The 24307-nt window shown below is 41.7% G+C and overlaps 1 protein-coding gene across 3 annotated transcripts in view; it reads right to left on the reverse strand.

The window, feature by feature from the left end:
- Positions 1-1489: 1489 nt before the first annotated feature.
- The window catches only part of LOC148023173 (uncharacterized), a 70771-nt gene continuing 47953 nt past the window's right edge, over positions 1490-24307 (reverse strand). Inside the window, exons 3-4 of one of the 3 annotated variants that reach the window (XR_015693617.1) lie at positions 1953-2080; positions 1490-1685 (exon numbers count right to left, since the gene is read on the reverse strand). Coding sequence is in view for 1 of the 3 variants with exons in the window: in XM_087696146.1 (XP_087552272.1) it covers positions 2063-2080 (18 nt within the window). In the remaining 2 variants the exon portion in view is untranslated. Of the gene's footprint in view, positions 1686-1920; positions 2081-24307 lie in introns of those variants that run through there. The other 2 variants (XR_015693616.1, XM_087696146.1) reach the window with 2 other exon arrangements.

Genomic DNA, 24307 nt, shown 5'->3' on the forward strand with positions numbered 1-24307 from the left:
TTATTTGCTATAAGTTTTTTTCTCTTACAAACAATATTGTGTTAAAGACTCAAAGCCTTTGTTTTGGCACGTGTGTACATTTCAAGTTTCACTCCAATTATCGAATGATTTTGAACCCTCTAGGATGCTGATGCAACTCTCTCAATGAAGACTTTCCTTCCACAACCGCTACATCCATGTTCCAAATGTGTCTTAAGAAATCACATGTGAACAAGGTGTTTGTTATAGTGAAGTGTGCATACCATCCTCCATTCTTGATACATCACAAATCTGAGGTTGAGCTTCCATATAGGTGGAGTACCAAATTTCTCAAGCCATTCAACACCACAATCAAATAAAATTTTGACATATTCACTTATAATTTTAGAAGGAAAAATAAAAAGCAAAACCCAAGAATCTATTTTGAACCTCACCATGATAAGGACTTCTTATGAACCCTAGTACAAGTGGCATCCATATATCACTAGTATTTATATTTGTGAGGGATTTGTGAGTTATCCTTCCAATCTTTAGTATTTAGGATGTGATTGTACTTCTAAACTTTGTTGAATATGTCACACATAAAATATTGTCAAAGTCTATTGAATGGGCTACTTGGACCCTTTGAGCAAGACACCATGGAAAATCATCAAGCAAAGAAAGAATCATGCAACTTTGGAGTTTAGAAGTATGTAAGATAAAGTAATAAAGCAATAATTTTTAAAAAAGGGAATCAACTTATGGATTACAAATGAACTTACACCAACACAACTCAAAACACAACTGCATGAAATTGATAAGATGAAGGTAGTTTGAAAGAAAGGGAATAAGCAATTTATTGAGGTGGCAATGTCATCATAAAGGTGTTCAAGAAACTCGAGCATTGTGTTACTTTTAGATGATAGCTTTCATAGTTAGTTTTCTTGTTGTGCTATTGGGACCTTGGTTTCTTTTACACAAATGGAACCTAGAAGTGGATGTAAATTTTGGTGTGCATCTCTTTGTTCTATACATTGTCTAAAAGGACATTAGTACACATCTCTCTCTCATTGTTGAAAAACATCATTTGGCCTTGACTATATTTTTATGTGAAATTGGTCCTCACACTAAACTTTAAACGTCTAAAGAATAAAGCCCAAACCATCCAATTGCACCTTTGCTGGAATCAACTGAGTCTTATTCACAACGTTCATCAATTGTAATGCACACAAACTTAGTTTAACAATATCATGTGTTGGACAAACTTGGAAGACTTAAATTAGAGGTCTAATAGATACTCGTACCATCCCTAGTGCTAAATGGCTAATCAGAACATGACAAAGTACCTAAGAGATTGAAAAGTATGGACTATTCTACACTTAGCATCTCACTACATAGATGTGTTTGCTATTTAAGGTAGATGTCTAATTAATGCCACACATTTCATCTTCTCTTAATCCCATACTATGCTCAACTTTGATAGCTCAATCCTATGTTGAAATTATGGACAGCTTTATTAAACACCAATCTCTTGACAGATCAAATTGTGAAAACTTAACATTGAGACTGGATTTCTCGCAAACAATCAGATGTTTAAAAGGAGGATAGATATCTTTCTCTAGTTCTAAAATCATAATATTCCAATTCCACATGCTCAAAGATATCCTATTTTTCACAATACCAAATAAAAACTGCTGTCATGGACCCTGAATTCAGCAGCCTCCTACCTGCATACAATGCATGAAGGTAATTGGGTTAAGACTGAAGACAAAGCTCTCGCATGTACTGGTCTCATAAAAAGGAGAACAGCCTTATGGAACATGTCCGTTCTCGTGAGACAAAGGTCGTGACAGAAAAACTGTCCACCTCACTTTGAAACCGACCTGACAAATATTTGCAGCTAAATAGCAAACTCAGAAAGCAGTGATGCTCAGACACACACTGAAAAGACAAACACGTATAGTTACCAAGGAATTAGGGGTAAGATCCTTAACATTGCAAAAATGTCTTTAGGAAGAATACAAAATCCATCCAGATTGATGTTGTTCAGAGTATACTTTCTTGCAATAAGTGCAGTGCATCGCAAGTAGATAGGGCAGAAACATCAAAAAACACCACCAAGCTGCACAAAAAAAAGGCACTTCATTAATTCTATGGAGACTGTTCATATATTTAAGAAAGAGAAAGTCCAAATACAAAACGACTTACGTACAACTACTTACGTGAAGATTCGATCAACTACAACTACCAAAAAAGAGAAGTTTAGCCGTGCGAAAACCCAGAGAAATTGAGGGATTGCAGCCTCAGCAATGGGCTTTGTTAAATTAAGGAAAAACAATGAAAAAAACTACTCAAGTATGCAGAGCATACACAACGGGGTGTCTTACTTATGCCAATAAATGTACCTTTTGATGCTTTCCAATGGAACCCATAGCACAAGTTACAAATAAAATACGATTTAAAAAAAATGCATAGAGCAATCTGCTGGCTCTGTGGGGACAGTACATCTTGGGTAACTTGTGAAAGCATGGATATTCAGGAAATTAGTCAACTAAAGCTCTTCCTTAGCTGTATTATTGCAACCCAACCTCTGCACAGATGGATGGATAACTTTACAGATACATTGTAACCACTGGAGGATTGCTCATTGAAGACATCTTATTACCTAAGCTTATGCCAATAAATCCTTTGATGGGAATGGCACAGCACTACCTTTACCTGGGTTCATTGAAGATCTATGTATTCATTTCTACAAACTCTAATTAGCACCTCTGAAAGAATGTGGTTGGTGTAACATATTTGGGTTGGACAGATATTGCAAAGACTTTTGAGTTATCCACTTGGTTGGCAAGTGCTAACTCGAAAGCCAGCTCGTAAAAATTGACAGTCATATTTCACTATCAGAAATATTGACTTGTTTAATAAATAAATATGCCCATGGCATTGCAAGCTATCAACAGCTGTTACATTCAGTTGCACCCAGCATGTGGCTATGAGGATTTTTGGGGGAGCCACTCCTTTTTCTCATTGTTGGTTATTCAATTCACCCAAAATCAGGATTCAACATGGCATCATCATGTTGCAATCGCAGTATGTGGATAAGCTTTTGTATGGGTTTAACATACAAGATTGCAAAACTAAGTGCATTCCCATGGAACCAAGGCTCAAGCTGTCCATGCATGATGGTGAAGAGATGTTTGATATCACAATTTACAGCTAGGCTGTTGGCTGTCTTATTTAGCTTTGCAACACACGTTTTGACATACAGTTTGTAGTATCCTATGTGGGCAAGTTCATGCATAGCCCATAGATAGTACATTGGCAAGCTATCAAGTGGATCTTTAGATATGTACAAGGTACTCAGTCATATGCTCTGTTATTTCCTTTGGGGGGAGACTTGCACCTACAGGCTTGCAGTGATTTAGATTGGGCCGGTGATTCAGACACTAGGCAATCTACTAGTGGACACTATTTCTTTCTGGGCCACTCACACATTTCATGGCTAAGTAAGAAACGACCTACAGTGGTTACCTCGTCTTGTGAGGCCGAGTACAAGGCAACCTTCACAGCAACAATGGAATGTGTATGGCTATGTAAATTGTTGGTTGATCTATAGATTTCATTGAAAGGTCCTACACCAATTCTTTTTTACACTCAAGAGTGCTATTGCAGTGGCATGGAATTGTTAGTTTCATGCTCGCACAAAACAAAATGAGGTACATTACCATTATATTAGAGAGAGATACTATGCAAGAAAGATTAGTTTGATGTATATTCCTACATAGGAAAATGTTGCTGACATTTTCACCAAAGCACTACCTTGTGAGAAGTTTTAGGTTTTTCGAAAGTCCTTCAACTTACTACCCTTTGTGATTGATCTTCCTATACTTCCATCACATTGGCACTGTAGGGGGTATTAGAATTTGTCAATTCTATGGGCAGTGCCCAATGTTCTAGTCAATTACTTTGCACTGTGAATATAACAAAGTTAATAAGTTGTGTCACTACATTTAGAGTTAGTACTAGAGCTAGTTGAATTTAGTAGCTGAGTAGGGGTTAGGTCGACCTTAGACCCAAGGTTGCGCTTTCATTCTATCACTTTTAGTTCAACACGTATACTCAATTGTTTTCAACTCACACACACACACACATAGAGTTAGTTGACTTTAGTTGAGTAGGGGTTAGGTCGATCTTAGACCCAAGGTTGTACTTTCATTCTATCACTTTTAGTTCAACACGTACACTCAATTGTTTTCAACTCACACACACACACACACACACACTCTTTTTTTTCGTAAACACACACACACACACTCTCTCTCTCTCTCTCTCTCTCTCCATTTCCAACATGTATACATCTTGCAACCGGCCTCCTTTTTACAAAGGGTAGTGGAACCCTAAAATGCACTAATTTACAACAATTTACAGCTAGTAATGAATTCACAAAATAAATTATCAATAGAAAACTCAGCACTTTATCACTTTTGACTAGAATGCTCTCAATAAAAATCTGAGATGAGCAAACACATGGCTGGCCCCAAAACATCAGCACCCCTTGTGGTATTTCTTTTCACATAAAATCCAAAACACCTATTGTATAACTAAGCTTTGACCAAGCCAATTCTCTAACAACTTTTGAAATAGTAATAAGTTATCCTCTATAACCAACCATCATCAAATTCAATTTGCCACTTCATTTGGTGCACAATTGCACACAAATTGTGTTAAGAACAATTGTATCCAAGTCTCTAATGACCACCCGTATCAAGCCCCCAATTGCTCCTAGATTATAAGCACATGCAAGCACAAATTAGGTCAACAACACTTGCATGCACTTCTCAAATTCCAACTGTATCATGGACCAAATTGTGCCTTTGTTATTGCATGCAAAGCAAGCCTCTTGTAGATCTAGAATCTCAACTATTTTGTTGTCCATTGACTAAATTTGCATCGGCAACCTTCGTCAATCATAGAGCCACCCATGCACGTATTCCAATGCTACCATGCAACAAGCAAAACTTAAACCCTAATTGCAAAACACACAACACAAACACAAACACAAAGAAAACTCAAACACAAAGACAAACATAGAGAGAAGAAACTTTGAAGTGAATGAATGCTGCAAAAGAATGTAAGAGTGTACAAAATGCACAAGGGTAGAGCAATGGAGTGTCGGAGGGTGACGTTCGTTGAACGTGGATCCTAAGTGTTGTGACTACCAGTCGGAGTGTTGAAAGGTGGAAAAACACCAAACACTAATCACCAAAGAGTTAGGAGACTGAGATGATAGCTGTGGATGATGCTTTATGTAGTTGGCAACAACTGCAAATGCAACAATGATGCAGTTGCTAGGAACGTGGAGATGATCGCCAATTGCCGCCAGGTGAAGGGAGGATCCAACGCTAACAACAAAAGCCACCTAGAGTGGAGGAAGGGGTGCCACCAACTGCTGTCTAGTAGATGGAGTGTTAAATGAATGCACAAGAAGGCAGTGTGTGAGTTGGTGATGACAGATGGGCTAAACACAGTAGAGGAGTGAGAATCTGAACGAATGGAATGAGGCTAAATGGTGGGCAGCCCGTCTATTTAAAGATGTTAAAGGGTGCCCTAAAAATTTAGGTTTCAGACGACCACTAAAACTCTCTCGAACCACACACCAATTTTGCAATTTTCATTATTAAGAATGTTTTGGGGCTATTTAAAGATGCTAATCAGTTGTAAAGTATGTTTTAGCTCAACATCACATCTCACACCCAAAATTGAGCTGAAAGGAAAGGCATATAATGTTTATGTTAAGATGTCCCACCCCAAAGCAGCCAAGGTACACGTCGGCTGCCTAGTGGCCTTGCAAGACTACAAAGGTGATGGTTATCTTACCGAGGGAGTCCAAGTAGTCACCCTTGAGAGGATAGGGCATCAGACAAAGGGTGTTTGTCAACTGCCCAATGGCCTACCAAGCCCTACAAACATGGATAAAACCACATTAACCTTTTTTTTTTTTTGACAATTAATTTTATGGGAGGCGGCCAATTAAGTAACAGTGACCCAGAAGACGAGAGTAAGAACGATACACCCAACACATCACAAAACAGTACAAGTCGACCCATCCACTTGAGGATGTCGATGATGAGAAAAAGGTAGTATCATGTAAAGAAGAATGGTGGTGTAATTCACCAGTGGAAATAGGTTAGGATCCATCTAGTGGTGCTCTACACAATGGGATGCATAGTATGCTACATGCTAAAGAATGCTCATGCAACAGGTGCCACTTGGATACTGTCCCTTATGGGAAAATTGTTCACTTGCCCAAGTACCCTAGTACAAAGATGATAAAATCATGTGATGCATAGGGAAAGGTACAACAAGGGAAGAAAGGCCAATGTCGAAGATAAGTACCGAAACTAGAATACCAGGAAGGGTAGGAACCTCCTCTCAACTTGGATGTCGATGTTGAAGAAGGAACAGAAGCCTAATGATGTCGGTCTTCATGTGGTGCCGAGAACCATGTGAATGAAGATGATGAAATCCTACTAGAAGAGCAAGGATAGTAGACACCGCCATGATAGCATCAAGAGAGATGTTGCATGATCTGCCATAAGATGGGAATCCCCCATGCTAATAGAAGAGCAAAACTCCAAGTAGATGGAACCATGAAAGGAACGACACACGGCTCCTATCTCGAGCTCAGGAATGATAGGTGCAAACTTGCATATTAGCCCTATACTGAAATACAAAACCTTGTAAAAGATATTAAAATCTGCAAGCACAGAGATGAGTAGTGAGATGCTCCAAAAAGCAAAATTGAAAATAAAGAAAAACAAAGCTAAGTGCAATGCAATGAGTATGTAAGTATGCAACGAAAGTCTAAAAAGAAAGAGCCTAAGTGTGTGACCACCATTACGTATAGTGAGGTGGAAAAATGGTCCTAGAAGGTGCAGTGGATGTCTTATGAAAGGATGCATAAAGTACAATGGTGAGCCACTAGCTGACCAATCAGCTAATCCTTCAAGAATAGTGAAAGATATAGGTTGCTAGGGCTGTCCATGTGCCACATGTCTAGTAGCCACTAGGGCAGATGGAATAGATGGTGTAGCAACAGGAGGTGTAACCCCCCTTGACTGACCAACTGGAGTGGAGGCAGTTGTAGCAATCCGGTTTTTTAGGTGGAAGACCTTGGGTCTTGGTACGACACTCTCATCCACGTGGCCCCGACCTCAAGCAATGTGTGCAAAACCTATTTTTCTTAGGAATTTGCTGCAAAAGGGGCCGTATTTCTTTGGTTCCGTCGAAGGTAGTGGTGTCACCTTTGTTTTGGCTTGTCTTCGCATCTTACGAGTTCTTGGTACTGTTGGTTTTTCCTACCAAAGAAGAGACAACCAACCCTCGCTCCTCTGAATGGATGGGTATGGAGGAGTTTTAGTGGACTTGATCGTACAGTCTTGCGTAACACAAGAATTGATACTTAAACTCATAGAAGGTCCGCAATCTAGGTAGTGAGATATTGTGATGGATAAAAAGGAAGCATTTGTCGAGCAACTTGTTCAACAAGAACATGACCTGATCATCGTCTGACTTTGAGGAGCCAATAGTCGCAAATCTTGCAAAGTAAGCGCTGATATTCAGCCAACTTGACTTTCAAATCATCCCCTTCCTTAATGGAAAACTCTTGAAGCTCAAAATCGAGATCAATATGTCCAAGGTCCCAAAGACCCTTAGATTCTAGCACTTGTGGCATAAAGTTCGACCAAGTGAAATTCCATCTGTTAAAATGAGTCTTACCCATGAAGGCATTTTTGGCCGTTGCAATAGGAATGGTAGTGTTAGGAGATAGAGGTGTATAATGGGGGTAGGGTGGATATGGGTGATAAGGTGAGTGAGGGGGTGGAGTACACTTGGAAAGCAATCCTAGAGTGCCCACCATGCATACGAGAAGTGTGCATAGGGTTCCAAATCTGGGCATGGGTGGACTGGATATGGGCATGGTATCTGCACGAGGCGCCCAGGATGGAGAGATAGGAACATGTGGAGCAGAGGATGGAAATCTCTATGTAGGAGTAACCCAAGGAATGTGTGACAACAATCCATAAGTAGAGAATGGATATCCTTGTATCTGAAAGATTGTGCCGGGGGGGGGGGGTTGTGAGTGTACAAGAGTAGTGAAGGGAATGCCCATCACAACCGTCCATACACTGTAAAAGGGTGGTGTTTTCCCTAACGATGCACCAAGATATGTAGTGAATGGAGGGTAGATGGACGGTGGGACAAGGAATGAGAAAGTGCTAGGAGCGGAGATGGAAGATCCAACCCCTAGCATGCTTTGAGCGGAAGTGGAGTGTAATCTAAGGTTTTGGAAGGAAAATGTGAGTAGATCAGAATGTGGAGAAGATAGTGGTAGAATGGAAGGGAGTTAAAAAGAGTGGTTTACTTGCTCAAATGAATTAGATGGTAGAGAGTGTATCTGCTTCGAGAGCCTCCTTTGTTAAAGTTAACATGTTGTAAATCATCCGGATCCTGCACACCAAAAGGAGAAACAAGAAAAGGCTTTTGACTCATATGACTCAAAAAGGTTATACGAACCTAACATAAGGTCTGGCTGTGATGAAGAAGATGGATTGTGAGACGTGCCAAATGTCGTGGCCCCTTCAAGATCAGGGCAGCGCTGAATGCCCTTGACCCCTCAAACCTTAATGCTAGGAAGGATTCTGGGGCAAGGTGAAATCAAACATGTGAACAGGTAAGGTGAATGAAACGCACGAATGAAACCTCCATCATTGACCAAGAGTGGAAGAGAGTGGATAAAAATCAACTCGTGATTGATGAAAAGCCGTAAAATCTTTGGAATGAATGGACTACTTGAAGGAAAACATGCTCTTCTTTGTAATTAAATGTGTTATTCTTCCCTAGAAAGCATAATCAATTATTGCTCACCTTTTTGCAAGAAATTACCTTGAGAACACTAATGGTAAACTATAGCATTATGACAGGTATCCACTATGGCAAGTGTTGGGAATAAAGGGCCATCGTGCTCTTTTATACGTGCACGGGTGTGAACACACCCTTAGCACATTGTACTTTCATACATATATCTATCTAAAAACCTAAAGAGCTACACTCGTCATTGTACCCATAAGTCTTACTCAATCTCTATCTCAACTCTGCACTCTCTCTCTCTCTGTCTCTCTGTTGCCAGCAAGCACTACGTGTCTCGATTCTCACGCCTTTGAGCTCAACAAATTGGTATCAGAGCATAGGTGTTCAATACTCCATCAGTCGTGTAGGAGTCAGACGGCAGAGTCACAGTTGCAAGTTGGGCTGCAGGCATCACGGGCGACGGGACTGACGAAGTCTAAGTCAACAGATTGCTGGACGGCGTGCGACAAGTCGTGAATAGGTGACAGTTGCTGCAAGCATCACGCCAGTCGAACGGAACAAGCGACCAGCTAACGGGATGGTGGGACCAGCGGGCGACTTCACGGCTGCGCTAACGAACGTCGACAGGAGCCATGCGTGATGGGGTTGGATGCAAAAGTGCTGCGTGATGGAGCAACGGTGCCGTGATTGACAGGCAGCGAGTGTTGACGATGGACCCAGACAGGCATCAGACATGACATTTTTTTTTCTTCTCGTCATTTTTCTGGCAAATTCCTGGAATTCTTTCTTCTCCCGTTGCCGGGCGTTCGTGTGCATAAGCACAATTTCTATTTTTTTTTTTCAATCTTGGCTCGGAAATCTAGGGCTTTTTCCGGATTTGGGGATTGTGATGTAGGACAAGACAATTTGTCTCAAAAATTGCAGGAATTTGTGACTTTTTGCCTCCGACATTTGGGGCTTTTCATGTACATGCAAAAATTGGCTCAAAGTTACCAAATTTCTCAACATTAATGCACATTGAACCCCTTGCAATTTGGGGCTTTTGCTGTTTGGGCAAAATTTGTGCACCATTTGGTCATTTTATGTACATGTGGGTTTAATTCAATGCAATTTGGATGTCTAGCACTTGGAAAAATTTGGGGGTTTTGCTGGAATTGCTCTATTTTGGCAAAATTGGCATGTTCTATGCATGTTAGAGACAATGCAGATGTATGGTTGATGCTTTGAGCAAAAATTTTTTGGGGCTTTTGATCGTGCGTGTCAAATTTCATGCCCGTGGGTACATGTACAATAGAAATTGCAGCTAAAATTTGGGACTTCTCATGTAATGTGATGTATTTGCCCTTGGAACAACTGTAATCCGTTGTGGAATGCTATAGCACATGGTTTGGTGCTTCTGAAAATTTACTTACAGATCTGAAATTTTTGCTTCTACGTGGTCTTTTATTGCTGGTTGGTACTTTTTGTACCTTGGCCGCTTGTGTGATAGTTTGGGCCTGGATTTGCTGATTTTTTTGGTCACATTTGGGCTGAAAATCATGGCTGGCAGCAGTGACAGCAGTAATCTCATGCACATTAAGAAGCTTGAAGGAGCACATAACTTTGTAGTCTGGCAAAAACAGTGCTACAATATCCTGTTGCAGAAGAAGCGGGCAAAGCCGATTAAGACCAAAGGAGCAAAATCCGCAGACATGGAATAGAAAGATTGGGATGAGTTAATGAGCTTGCATGCTCAACCATCGAGCTATCGATTTCTAATGCCTTGCTGTTTAGCATTGAAGGTTTGGATTTTGCATATGCTATTTGGACTCGACTGGAAGAACTGTATGCACATAAAAGTGCCGCAAGCAAAGTGTATTGGCTGAAAAGGCTTATGGATTTGCGTATGAAAGAGGGTACAACAATGTCTACTCACTTGAGTAAGTTTAACTCCATTTTCAGCCAACTGGTTGCCTTGAAGTTCTTGATTGATGAAGAATTTAAGGCTGCGTTCTTGCTTTGCACTTTGCCAGAGTGTTGGGATACATTCAAGACTGCTATGAGCAACTCTAATGTGATTCTTTTGTATGCTGATGTAGAGAGTGCTCTACTCATGGAAGAAATGAATTGGCAGAACAATGCATCCAGTAAGTCTTCCAGTGCTTTGCATACTAGGGGCAGATCACAACAGAAAGGCAAATCTAATAGCAAGGGACGCAGTAAATCACGTGGCAAAGATATTGAATGCCATCATTGTGGCAAGAAGGGTCACTTTAAACGTGGCTGCTACAAATGGAAGAAAGAGAAGGGAAAGGACAAGAAGACAGATGATAGCAAGGAAGAGAAGAAAGAGAGTCAGCCTAAGAAGAGCAATGTCAAAATTAAAGAGATAAATGCAATCGTTCATGACAGTGACAGTGGGAATGACGTACTCTTTGTCTTTTCACACTTTGGTGCACATGCTTTACTTGCAGATACAGATGATGACATGCATACTTGGATTCTTGATTCAGGTGCTTCCTTTCATGTCACTCCTCATCGTAAGTGGTTCTTCAACTATACAGGGGATCGACGTGGTGTTGTCCATCCGATGCCAGGATTATCTTTAGGGGGGAAAGAAATATTTTGTCACCTTTGTCGATGATGCTACACGGAAGATATGGGTTTATCCTATTCGTAGCAAGGATGAAGTGCTTGACAAGTTTAAAAAATTCTTGGCATTGGTTGAAAATCAGATTGATAAGACACTTAAGTGTCTTCGCTTTGACAATGGTGGGGAATATGTGTCCAAGGCCTTTCAGGTATTTTGTGATAGCAAAGGGATAAAGAGGGAGCTCATTGCTCCTCATAATCTACCCCAAAATGGAGTTGCAAAGCGTATGAATAAGACTATACACGATAAGATCCGTACAATGCTGTCTCATGCTGCATTACCCCATGGTTTTTGGGCAGAGGCTGTTATGACAACCGTAAACTTGATTAATCGGTCACCAAACAAGTCTTTGGAGGGGGAGTTCCCTAAGAAGCTTGGTCGGGTAAGCCACCATATGCTCATCTGAAAGTATTTGGCTATGAGGCTTTTGTGCGCATTCGTAAAGAAAAACACAGCAAACTTGAGCCAAAGTCCTATAAATGCATTTTTCTAGGATATGGTGACGAGGGTGAAATGGGGTGTAGATTATGGGATCCCAAGAAAAGGAAAGTAGTACAAGACAGCAAGCTGAAAATGCTCAACAGCTAGCAAACAGTGACCATTGGGTTGTTAGGAGATCGTCTAGGGCTACCAGACAACCTGATAGATTTATTTCTCGTGCAAACAATGTGGCTGATTATGTCATGCTAACAGACTGTGGTGAACCGTCTTGCTTCAAGGAAGCAATGGACAGATAGAACAGCAAGAAATGGTATAAAGCCATGTTGTCAGAGATGGAATCTCTTGAGAAAAATAGCACTTAGGACTTGGTGTAGTTGCCTAAAGGGCAAAAAACCCTTCCATGCAAATGGGTTTACAAGATAAAGTTACTTCTGGTTCCTCACCAAAGTATAAAGCAAGACTGGTTGCGAAGGGGTACAAGCAGGAACATGGAGTTGATTTTGATGAGATCTTCTCTCCTGTAGTTAAGATGGTTGAGAACCATTTTGGGCTTGGTTGCAACTGAAGATATGGAGCTCATACAAATGGATGTAAAGACTGCAGTCTTACATGGTGATCTGCATGAAGACATATATATGCAGTAGCCCGAAGGGTTTGTGGAAAAAGGGAAAGAGAAGATGGTATATAAACTCAAAAGGCGTTTGTATGGGCTGAAACAAGCACCAAGACAATGGTATCATAAGTTTGATACATTTATGCAGTCTCAAGGTTTCCATGGAAGTTAAGTGGATCACTGCTTGTACACCAAGAAGGCAGCAGATGGCAGCCTGATTAATGTTGATGACATGCTGATTGCTGGCAGGGATACTCATACCTTGGACTCACTGAAGCAAAGTCTTCATGGCAGCTTTTACATGAAGGAACTTGGTGATGCAAATCACATTCTTCACATGCGAATACTCAGAGATAGGTCAAACGGATTACTCTATCTATCTCAGCAAAAGTATATCTCCAAGGTTTTGCAACATTTCAATATGGAGGGGGGGAAAATAATTGGGGTTCCATTGCCTCCATATGTGAAACTCAGTGCAGAGGACAACCCTACATCTGATGATGAGAGGCTGAAGTGGCCAAGATACCATATGCTTCAACTGTTGGCAGTCTGATATATGCTATGGTTGCTACATGTCCTAGCATTGCCTTTATAGTGGAAGTGGTTAGTAGATACATGGCAAACCTTGGTAAAAAGCATTGGGAAGCAGTGAAAGGTATTATGAGATACCTCAAAGGCACAAAGGAGTTGTGTATTTGTTTTGGAAAAAGTAGAAGGCATCTGTTGTTGGCTTTACTAATGTAGACTATGCTGGTCATGCGGATTGCAGAAAGTCTACTTTTGGGTATGTGTTTATCTTCACAGGAGAGCAGTCTCTTGGATCTCCAGGCTCCAAAAGTGTGTTGCATTATCTACTACAGAGCCAGAGTATGTGGCTGCCATTGAGGCATGCAAGGAGGCTTTATGGCTTTCATGTCTGGTGGGAGAGCTTGGCATGACAGAGTTACCTGTTCTCCATTGTGATAGTCAGAGTACTATCATGCTAGCACGGAATCCTGTCTTTCATGCAAAGACGAAGCACATACAGGTGAAGTATCACTTCATTAGAGATGTACTTGACAGCAAGAGCATTGAGCTTGTCAAAGTGTATACGGATGATAATCCTGTAAACCTTCTCATGAAGGGTCTTGTAGCAGAGCGGTTTGCTCATTGCTGACAAATGATGGGAGTTGGATAGATATATGTATTTTAGCTTTGTACATACCTAGACTTAGTTGATTCTTTTCTCCTCTTAAGGCACATTGCCTTTAGGTGGGAAGTTGTTGGGAATAAAGGGCCATTGTGCTCTTTTATACATGCACGGGTGTGAATACACCCACACACTCTCTCTCTCTCTGTTTCTCTGCTGCTAGCAAGCACAGCGTGTCTCGATTCTCGCACCTCTGAGCTCAACAGCATGCCAAGATAAAAGTAACAAACTCTTGTATTATAGAAGAGGAATCCAGAAGAGCTAAAGAGAGAAAGAGAAGAACTAAAGAGAAAGTGGTGGAGCTCAAGAAGGAGGAGGAAGAAGGCATAGCTCTCGCTATCCGCCTTTCAGTGGAGCAATCTTCAAGATGAGAAGTTGGCAGCCATGAGCCCATCTCGACATGAAGGTCCAAGCACCAGCTCTAAGGCACCCAAAGACTTGCCGCCCCCAATGTTTGAGGGAAAGGGCAAGGGTTTGATCCACCCTATCCCAACCGTCCTACTATCCGCCACCCCAGTCACTGCACCCACCCAAGACTCCTCTACCACGGTAGATGCTAGCAAGCTGGTGGCATGGGTGCAGTTGCTAGTCAACAAAGAGGCGACTCAAGGCACGAGTGCACGAACCCCTGTGGTAGGAGCAAGAAGACATGCAGCTGCAAACACCAAATCCAGATGAGACCACACAGGAAAAGCTGGAGAACACGTGTAGGGTTCCAAGGCATGGGCCACACATCCAAACATAAATTGCAAGGCCCACAAAAGTAGAGCCACCAGACTATAAGGAAGAAGAAAGGTGAAGGCCGACTGAAGACGCAGAACCAAGTTTTGAAAGGGGGTAGCAAGCAGCGGCTCCTTCGAGGAAGGTTTTTACGACAAAGATATCCCCACCACTCTTTTTGACCTCCAATGCCGATTAAGATATCTATTCTATGGGTGGATCAATGTGTGGCAAAAAAAAAAAAGGACACCAAAACGGACGTAACTCATAGTCACTGCACCTAGGGGTCCTCAAGTTAGGCGCGTCCGCTAGCTTTGGTCCGCCGGCTCCGTCTCTAACCCCCTAGTCCATTTTGATTCCACACATCATGCTTAGGGCACATCAAGAGCAGGACATACCGAGGGAGGTCACACTCACCTATGGTTAGACCTGTCTCCCTAAGCCTCACACCGCACCTTCAATGTTGCACAAACTGTGTCCTCAAGTGTGGGACAACACCCAGGCTTGCCTGTGGTTATTGACCCAACTCCAAGTTCCACTAGCACGAGCATAACGCACCACACGGTAGTGTAGACACACACCCAGGTAGTGCACCCTCTTTTCTTTTCAAGTAATTACAAATGCTATAACCCATCAACTTTGGAGGCCCCATCATCCATGAAATACTCTCTTGGCCTCCACCACCTCAACCGGTTGATCAATCTCTTCCCGAGACCAATCCCCACAAGCCCATCCTTATCGACTCGCATGACCGCTCTTTTAAATCACTGAAGCTTCATTAACTCAAAACTGCCAATGTCCTAAAACTTGCAACCGTCTAGGAGGGGGGGTAATGTTACACGATATATCACCATGCAGCCCACACGGCATAGAGGAAAACCAAGGAAGCCACCGTCAAAAAGTCAATGAAGAATCTCATTCTGCTCAGGTAGGAACAGTGCAGAAGATGGCAACCTTAGAAAAAACAAGAGGGAGCTCCAACTACTTTGGCGAGGTCCTCTCAAGGATGAGGAAGGCCTTGTTGAGGATGAAGGATGCTCTCTCGAGAATGACGGAAAGCACCGAATATTCTAGTAAGGCTCTCTCAAGGATGAGGGAGAATCTCCGAAAGCTCTCGCAAGGGAAGCGCGAGGTGCAATGTAATTCATTTTATAAGGAATGTAGGTTTCCTTCTGTGCAAGTGGTGAACTCTAAACGGACATAGGTGAAGGGATAAGGCAACTTGAAGGGAATAGGGAAAAGCCATGTTCTGCTTGTGTCGTTGCAACCTCGAAGGGCGAGAGGGGGATCCGTCTAACACCATTGTCAATTTCAAAGACGGATCCATCCACCCGCCATTCTCCAAGGGGGGATTCGTCTAACACCATTGTCAACCTTGAAACGAGATGGTTCACCACAGTCTGTCACAGAATTTGGTTATGCAATGTGAGAGAAGCTGAAAACTACTTATGAGATCACCACAGCTGTTAATCAGGTGCAATTAATGCGCAAGTTGGTGAATATGCAACTAGATGAGTCAAAGCCTGCAGCAACTGAGCAGTGCATTTACAGGGATTCTAAATTAGCTCAAAGATGCAAATTTGGACTTTGATGATAAGTTGAGCGCGATCTTTTTTATCATGACACTGCCGGACTCGTGTGAAACCTTGGTGGTTTCACTCAACAATAATCCCAATCTCTCATATGATGGGGTGAGGGGCTCTATCTTGAATGAAGAAATTAGAAGCATGTCTAGTGGAGAAGGCAACAACTCAGCTTACAATGTAAGAGGCAGGACTAAAAAGAAAAATGCAAATGCAAGGCAGAGAAACAGGAGCAAGAGCAAAGGAAAGAAAAAGAGTGACATTACTTGCTATCACTGTGGTTGGAAGGGCCACAAGAAATCTGATTGCAGGTACTACAAGAAGAAACAAGAGAGAAAGAAAAATGCAGGACATAAAAAGAAGGAAGAAAAGACAGATGCATCGGAGACCACCAAAGGCAAAGAGAAGGCCAATGTGGCCTCTAGCGTAGTCATAGAAGAGCTTTCAGATATAGAGGTTGATGTATTATGTGCATTTGATTATGATGCCCTTGTATGTCACATGCAGGATATGCAAATTACCAAGGCTGATGTGATTGATGCACTCTTGTCAATTGATGATGGTGTCACTCACACTTGGATTATAGACTCCGGTGCCTCTTTCCATGTAACTCCTTGCTTGGAGTGTTTTGCTATATTCAATGCAAGCAATTATGGAAAGGTATATCTTGGAAATAACCATGCTTGTAGCATTGATGGGATTGGCACAATACACTTGTCTTTAGACAATGGTCAAGAGCTTGTGTTGAAAGATGTCAAATATGTGCCTAGCATTAAAAAGAGTTTACTATCTGTTGGTCAGCTTGACTTGCATGGCTACACCATACTGTTTAGCGGTGGTTTGTGGAAAGTGAAAAAGGGTTCCATTCTGATTGCAAAAGGAACCAAGAAGGGCACTTTATATTGTTTACATTGTAAAGCCTTGAATGGCAAGTTTCTTGCAGTTGCTGAAATTTGCAGCCACTTGGAGTTATGGCATAAGAGATTAGGCCATATGAGCCAAAAAGGACTTGATGTCCTTACCTCTCTAAAGAGGGTTGATGGAAAAGGCTCAACTTGATTTTTGTAATGAGTGTCAATTTGGAAAGCAAATAAAAATTCATTTTACTATGGTGTCTCTCGTAAGTCCAATGTCTTGGACTTAGTGCATTCTGATGTATGTAGTATGCCCATGAAATAGTTGGGTGGTGCGGCATATTTTGTCTCCTTTATTAATGATTGTTCCAAGAAGATTTAGGTGTACTTGCTAAAAAAGAAAAGTGAAGTGTTTGCTGTTTTTAAAACTTTTCATGCATTTGTAACCACTCAGACAGATAGAAAGCTGAAATGCTTGAGAATTGATAATGGGGTGAGTTCACATCGACTGAATTCAAGTCCTTTTGTGACTCACATGGTATTAAGAGGGAGCTTACATCCCCTTACAGCCCTTCTTCAAATGGGGTGGCTGAAAGATATAACAGGACTTTATGTGAAAGAGTGCGGTGCATGTTGTCCACTGCTAATCTCCCTCATGCATTTTGGGGAGAGGCACTCAAAACCGCGGTTCACATTTGCAACCGCTCTCCAAATAGGTCCTTAAATAATGGCATCCCCGAGGAGGTTTGGTCTGGCAAATCGGCCTCATATGACCATTTACACATATTTGATTGTAATGCTTTTGTGCATGTTAGGGATGAGCTGAGGAACAAACTTGACCCAAAATCCACCAAAGGCATCTTCATGGGCTATGGTGATGAGGGTGAATTTGGCTACAGTGTGGTTACCTCAGTCCAAGAAAATTATTTGTAGCCGTAATGTTGTGTTTAATGAGGCAAATTTGCTGAAAGGCACTTTAGCCTCTAATGAAGATCTGAAAAATGTGAAGTTTTAGAGTTTGCAGCCACCTATTACTTCAGAAAATGAGCCTCATGGTGCTGTACCACAGGCTGAAACTGATGGTCAGCTGGTTACTTTTGAGCCAGATGATGATGGACAGCAAATAGGAGCATAAGGAGGTCATGGACAGCAAGATAGGCTTGCTGATTATGAAAATGTAGGTGCTGGAAATGAAAATGAAGGTGCTGTACAGCATGAACAACATGCTGAAAATGGTTTACAGCAGCCAATAAATGCTGAAAATAATATACCTCTAGATGTAGACCCAATTCCTGAAAATGTTGATCATTGGGTATGTAGGTCTAGACGCGTAAAAAGGCAACCACATAGGTTTGGCCCCTCCTTGCATTATGTGATGCTTACAGATGAGGGTGAGCCTCTTACACACAAAGAGACCAAGTCATGTGAGTTCAGCAGTAAGTGGGAGCTAGCTATGCAGGAAGAGATTAAATTTCTATATGCAAATGATACTTGGGATCTTGTATCATTGCCCAAGGGAAGGAAGCCACTTCCAAACAAATGGGTGTATAAAGTCAAGACAGTTGATGGGAAATCCAAGTACAAGGTAAGGCTAGTTGCCAAAGGGTATGCACAAAAGGAAGGGATTGACTTCCAAGAGGTCTTCTCACCTGTTGTGAAGATGGCCACTTTACGTGTGCTTTTTGCTCTTACTACTGTTTTGGATTTAGAGCTATATCAAATGGATGTAAAAACAGCTTTCTTGCATGGTGACATTGATGAGGAAATCTACATGAAACAGCCCGAGGGCTTTGTAGTTCCTGGAAAAGAGCAAATGGTGTGTAAGCTAAAATGCAGCCTATATGGGCTGAAGCAAGCACCACGGCAGTGGTACAAAAAGTTTGACACTTTTATGCTATCTCATGAGTTTACACACAGCCATCCAGATCATTGCTTGTACATGAAAAAGGATATAGATGGCAGCCCCATCATACTTGTTTTGTATGTGGATGATATGTTACTAGCTAGGAAAAGAAAGACTAGCTTGGATGCTCTCAAAAATCAGCTGAAATCAGCCTTCTCCATGAAAGATTTGGGGAATGCAGAGCATATTTTGGGCATGAGGATTTGTAGAGATAGAATGCAGAAATTGCCGTTTTTATCTCAAGAAAAGTACATTGGAAAGGTACTGGACAGATTTAACATGGCTGAAGCTAAGCCTTTTTGGGTACCCTTACCCCCTTATCTCAAGCTTAACAAAGCCAATAGCCTGAAAGATGACGTGGAAGCAAATGCTATGAAGGGAGTTCCTTATGCATCAGCTTGTGGCTCTCTTATGTATGCTATGATTGCTATTCGTCTAGACATTGCTCATGCAGTGGGAGTTGTTAGCAGGTTTATGTCAAATCTTGGCAAAGCACATTGGGAGGCTGTCAAGTGTATTCTTCGATACCTTAAGGGTACACAAAGAAAAAGTATTTGCTATGGGCAGGGTGCACTTAGTTTGCAAGGTTATTGTGATGCAGACGTGGCAGGTGACTTGGACACTCGTAGGTCCACCAGTGGATATGTCTTTACAGTTGCTGGTGGGGTTGTTTCTTGGTGTTCCAGGTTGCAGAACATTGTTGCACTAAGTACCATTGAAGCTGAATACATATCAGCTACTGAAGCTTCTAAGGAAGCTATATGGTTGAGCAAACTTGCAGATGATCTCGGCATGTCTATGGGTACTGCAGTTTTGGGATGTGATAGCCAAAGTGCTATGTATCTGGCTAAGAATGCCATGTATCATTCACACACAAAGCATATAGATGTGCCATATCACTTCATCAGACAGATTTTGGAAGATGGTCAAATCACATTGACCAAGATTAAAATACAAGATAACCCTACAGATGTTCTCACTAAAAGTCGAAGCAAAGCTTAGCACGAGCATTGCATTTGACTAGTGGGAGTTGGTTAGCTAGAGGTTCATATCGGACCTTTGAGTGGGAGGTTGTTGGGATAAAGGCTTACTAACCTCCGTGTATAGTACACGCACATTGTACATGTGAATGCACCCTTTACATGCCCTAAGTATAAATACATTCTATTCTTTGTGTACCAACACATTGTTCGTACACTCTAATTGACTCGTACCTTTCACTCGGCTCACACTCTCTCCAACCGTCACACTCTCATGCTCACTCCTACTCGACCTCCATCTCTCTAAGCTGTGCCCCTCTCGGTCCAACAAAGGCAACTAGCTGACTGAAAATGGAGTTAAACTCACTCAAGTGAGTAGACATTGTTGTACCCTCTTTCAAACGCAAATCCATAAGCTTTTTCAGCCGATACACTTTGCTTGCAATACTCTTCTGTGCATACAGTTCTTCCAGTCAAGTCCAAATAGCGTATGCAGAATCCAAACCTTCATTGTTAAACAACAAGGCATCAGAAATCGACAGCTCGATGGTTGAGCGTGCAAGCTCATTTAACTCATCCCAATCTTCATGTTCCATGTCTGCAGGCTTTGCCCCTTTGGTCTTAATCGGCTTTGCCTGCTTCTTTTGCAACAGGATATTGTAGCGCTGTTTTTGCCAGACTGCAAAGTTATGTGCTCCTTCAAGCTTCTTTATGTGCATGAGATTACTGATGTCACTACTGCCAGCCATGATTTTCAGCCCAAATGTGACCAAAAAATTCAGCAAATGCAGGCCCAAACTATCACACAAGTGACCAAGGTACAAACAAGTACCGACCAGCAATAAATGACCACGTAGAAGCCGAAATTTCAGATCTGTAAGTAAATTTTCAGAAGCACCAAACCATGTGCTACAGCATTCCACAACTGATAACAGCTGTTCCAAGGGCAAATACATCACATTACATGAGAAATCCCAAATTTTAGTTGCAATTTCTGTTGTATATGTACCCACGGGCATAAAATTTGACATGCACGGTCAAAAACCCCAAAATTTTTGTGTTCAAAGCATTAACCATACATCAGAACTATCTCTGACATGCATAGAATAGGCAAATTTTGCCAAAATAGAGCAATTTCAGCAAAACCCTCAAATTTCACTGACCAATCTGTCCCAATTGCATTAATACATGTTCCCGAAAGCATAAAATAGGCAAAATTAGTAAAATTTCACAAAATTTTGCAAAAGCCCCAAATTTTTCGGGTCCAAATGTGCACCAATGTCAGCCATTCTGACTCAGCTGAACAGAATTTTACCAATAAGATATTTTATGGGTTCAATGTTGAGAAATTTCACTCAGATGAGTAAAATTTCAATAATTTAGGCGAAATCCCCAATTCAAATGTGCACAATGTCTGCAATTTCTGACGCAGATACCTCGATTTTGCATGAACAGTGCTTAGTCTAGAGAAGCCCCAAAATTTCTAGGCCAAGTTTGCACAAATCTGACCTTTTGTGCTTGCGCGCGCGAACCCTGGTTAGAGGGAGAGGAATTTCAGAAATTTTGAAAGAAAAAAAAATGGATGACAGGTCTGTTGACCCGTCAATCCTGCGCCCGTGAGCCCCGCTGGTCCCGTCCATCACACGCCCCATTGGTCCCGTCTGTCACGCGCCTGGCTGCCGTTGTAGATGTTCGTTGTTCGTCAGTCGCCACGTTGCCACGCTGGTCAACACCCTGCTGCACGATGCTACATGCCTGCTCCCTACTCGACTAGTTGTCGCCCTGCGCATCAAGCCGTTGCCTGCTCGCCCAACCTGCTGCACCACTGCCACACACGTGTTGCTCACTTGACTGTTGCCCTGTCGCTCGACTGTTGGTCTCCAGCACAACTTGGGCTGAACGAGCCTTGTGGCTGGAGCAGCTTGTGCCGTGGTCTCGGTAAGCTCGCGAAATCTGCGCTCTGATACAAGTTTGTAGTGACAGGGAGCACGAGGATTGAGACACGCAGGGATTGTTAGCAACAAAGAGAGACAGAGAGTGAGAGAGAGCAAAGTAGAGTGTAGACGATTTTGGATACAATGACGAGTGTACCACTTTAGGTTTTTAGATAGATATATATACGAAAGTACAAGTGCTAAGGATGTGTTCACACCTGAGCACATTTAAAAGGCGCGAGGGCCTTTATTCCCAACATATTATGCATTTTATAATTGAATAGCTTACCTCTTAAGCCTTGCAAGTTGCAATTCAATCTCTAATGAGTAGTTTCAGAATGATACATGATATCTTAAAGTTAAAACTTAAAATGATTTGTCCTTGTGGATTATATACCTTGGTTTTAAAACTCTAGAGTCTACATGGATTATGAGTGAAATATCAAATTTTTTTCATGAATTTTAATTTTTTAAATGTCGTTCCCTTTCCCACGTCCGCGTTCCCCGTTCCCGTTTCTTGTTTCATATTTCTATGGCCATGGGATTGGCACTAGGCTAGGAGGGGGTTAATGTTAACCTCAACACAAGAAGAAAGAGGAAAAAGTGAAAAAGTGCAAGTTGGGACCTAAAAGAGGTGGCCCAAAAGGGAATTGGACACAACAGAAGAAGTAAGAGGAAAAACGGCCGAAAGCACAAGGGCGGCCTCAAAAGCTAAGTCAAAGGCAAAAGCACATTTTTAAATGCAAGGCGTCCCTAAAACTTTTTGTAAAAGAGCGCTAGGCTCTCTCCTGTGCAAATTGTAAAGGTAGATGGGCGGTAGGAAGGAAGCTAGGAAGATAGGAGGACAATGGGAAAAAGGGCCTAGGCCATAGCTGGCCATGTAAAAAAAGGGAATAAGGGGATGACTGCCCAAAAGGGATTTAGGGTTTTGTAATTAAAAATGAATGAGTGGTAATTTGTGGTGTGCCACGTCACATAAGTGTGACACGTAGCAGACAGAAGAAAAGGTAAGGCGGATTGAAGCGACGGTCGACTGTGGTGGCCGTGAGGCCACTGCTGTGCGCTAGAAACGTGAAACGACTGCTGTGCGTGAGGCGACTGCTGTGGGACGGACGGAAAAACGTTAGAAGATACACGATTGAAGTCAGGAAACTTCATTTCCAGCATGACTGCTTCACTGCTTTAGTCCGGGAAGGCAAAATTTGTTCCTTACTCTTCGGGTTTATTTACAAAACTAGCAACAGTTGCCTGCCATTAAAACCAGGGAGGTACTTTACTTTGTATGCAAATTTCTTATCTTTGCTTTCCAATTCCAGTGTATTAATGGCAGAAAAAGGGAAAGAGGGAGTAATGGAAGGTTCTAGTTCTGGGGACCACCCTATGGTAGATCCCCATGAACCAAAGATGCAAGAAGAACAGTGGGAAGAATTTTTTGCTACACGAGAACAATTTGATGATCTTACTGCTCGTATACAGGCTCAGGGGGTTTAAATGGAATTTTTAACTCAAACACTCACTGAAATAAAATCTCAATTAACTTTATTCTTAGAAAGAGATAAAAATAAGATAGAAACCTCGGATGTCCCATCTTCATCGAAAGATTTAGATGTGACTATGCGAGATCCTAAGGAACCCCACCACAAGTTGAGGGATAATCCAGTTCTAAAGGATATGAAACCCCCTCAGTTTCACGGGGAGAAAAAAGATAGAAATAAAGATACAATCTTTAATTTCCTCCAAAAATGGGAAGATTTACATAAACTTAAAAATACTCCACCACATCTCCAAGCACTGGAGGCTAGTTTAACTTTAGGGCCCAAAGCATATAAATGGTGGCGAACTTTAAAGGAGGCAAATCAAATACCTGAAACTTGGGCTCAATTTGAATCCGTCCTTTTAAAAGAATTCATTTCTGAAAATGAAATGAAAAGAAATTGGGAAGATTGGGATTATGTCAGACAAAAGGGAAGACCCCTGCTCACATATCTGGAGGAATATCATGAGATAATCCTCAAATTGGAAGGAATAGATGAATTTCAAAAAACAAGAGGCTTCATTAGGGGACTAGATAAAGCCTGTAAAAAGGAAGTAAAAAGGAGTTCACCTAAGACGCTGGAAGAGGCAATTAAATTTGCATTAATCAATGAAGATAGTATGCGTCTAGGTACACTCACTAGTCTCACTGATACGGAGCCCAAGTCTAAGGAATTGGAAACCTCAAAATTTGTGGGCAAATTTAAAAGGAAAATGCCATTTTTTAAGGGTAAAAAACAACCTTTTGAAAAGAAACAATATGTGAGGCCAAAGTTAAGTCCTAATGACTTTGATAAGGCCAAAAAAGAAAAGTTGTGTTTCAATTGCCTATCCCCTAACCATGCTACTTGGAATTGCCCTCAAAAGAAAAAGGGGGAAGACAAAGGAAAGGATAAGGACAAGGGCAAGGGAAAAGAAAAACAAATCCATGTAGTGCAAACCTTAGAATTAAAGGGGCATGAAAGGTATAAATCTTTAGAGGTCTTGCACATGGATGTACAACACAAGTGTTGTATGTCAACTTCTATGTGGCAGCCTACCTTTGGGCCACATGATTTAGTTAGAGTGCATGGATTGATAGCTGGAAACAGAGTTA

This window comes from Lygodium microphyllum, chromosome 16 (assembly GCF_053477565.2).
Source record: "Lygodium microphyllum isolate KBCC chromosome 16, Lygodium_microphyllum_v1.1.10, whole genome shotgun sequence".
NCBI lineage: Eukaryota > Viridiplantae > Streptophyta > Polypodiopsida > Schizaeales > Lygodiaceae > Lygodium > Lygodium microphyllum.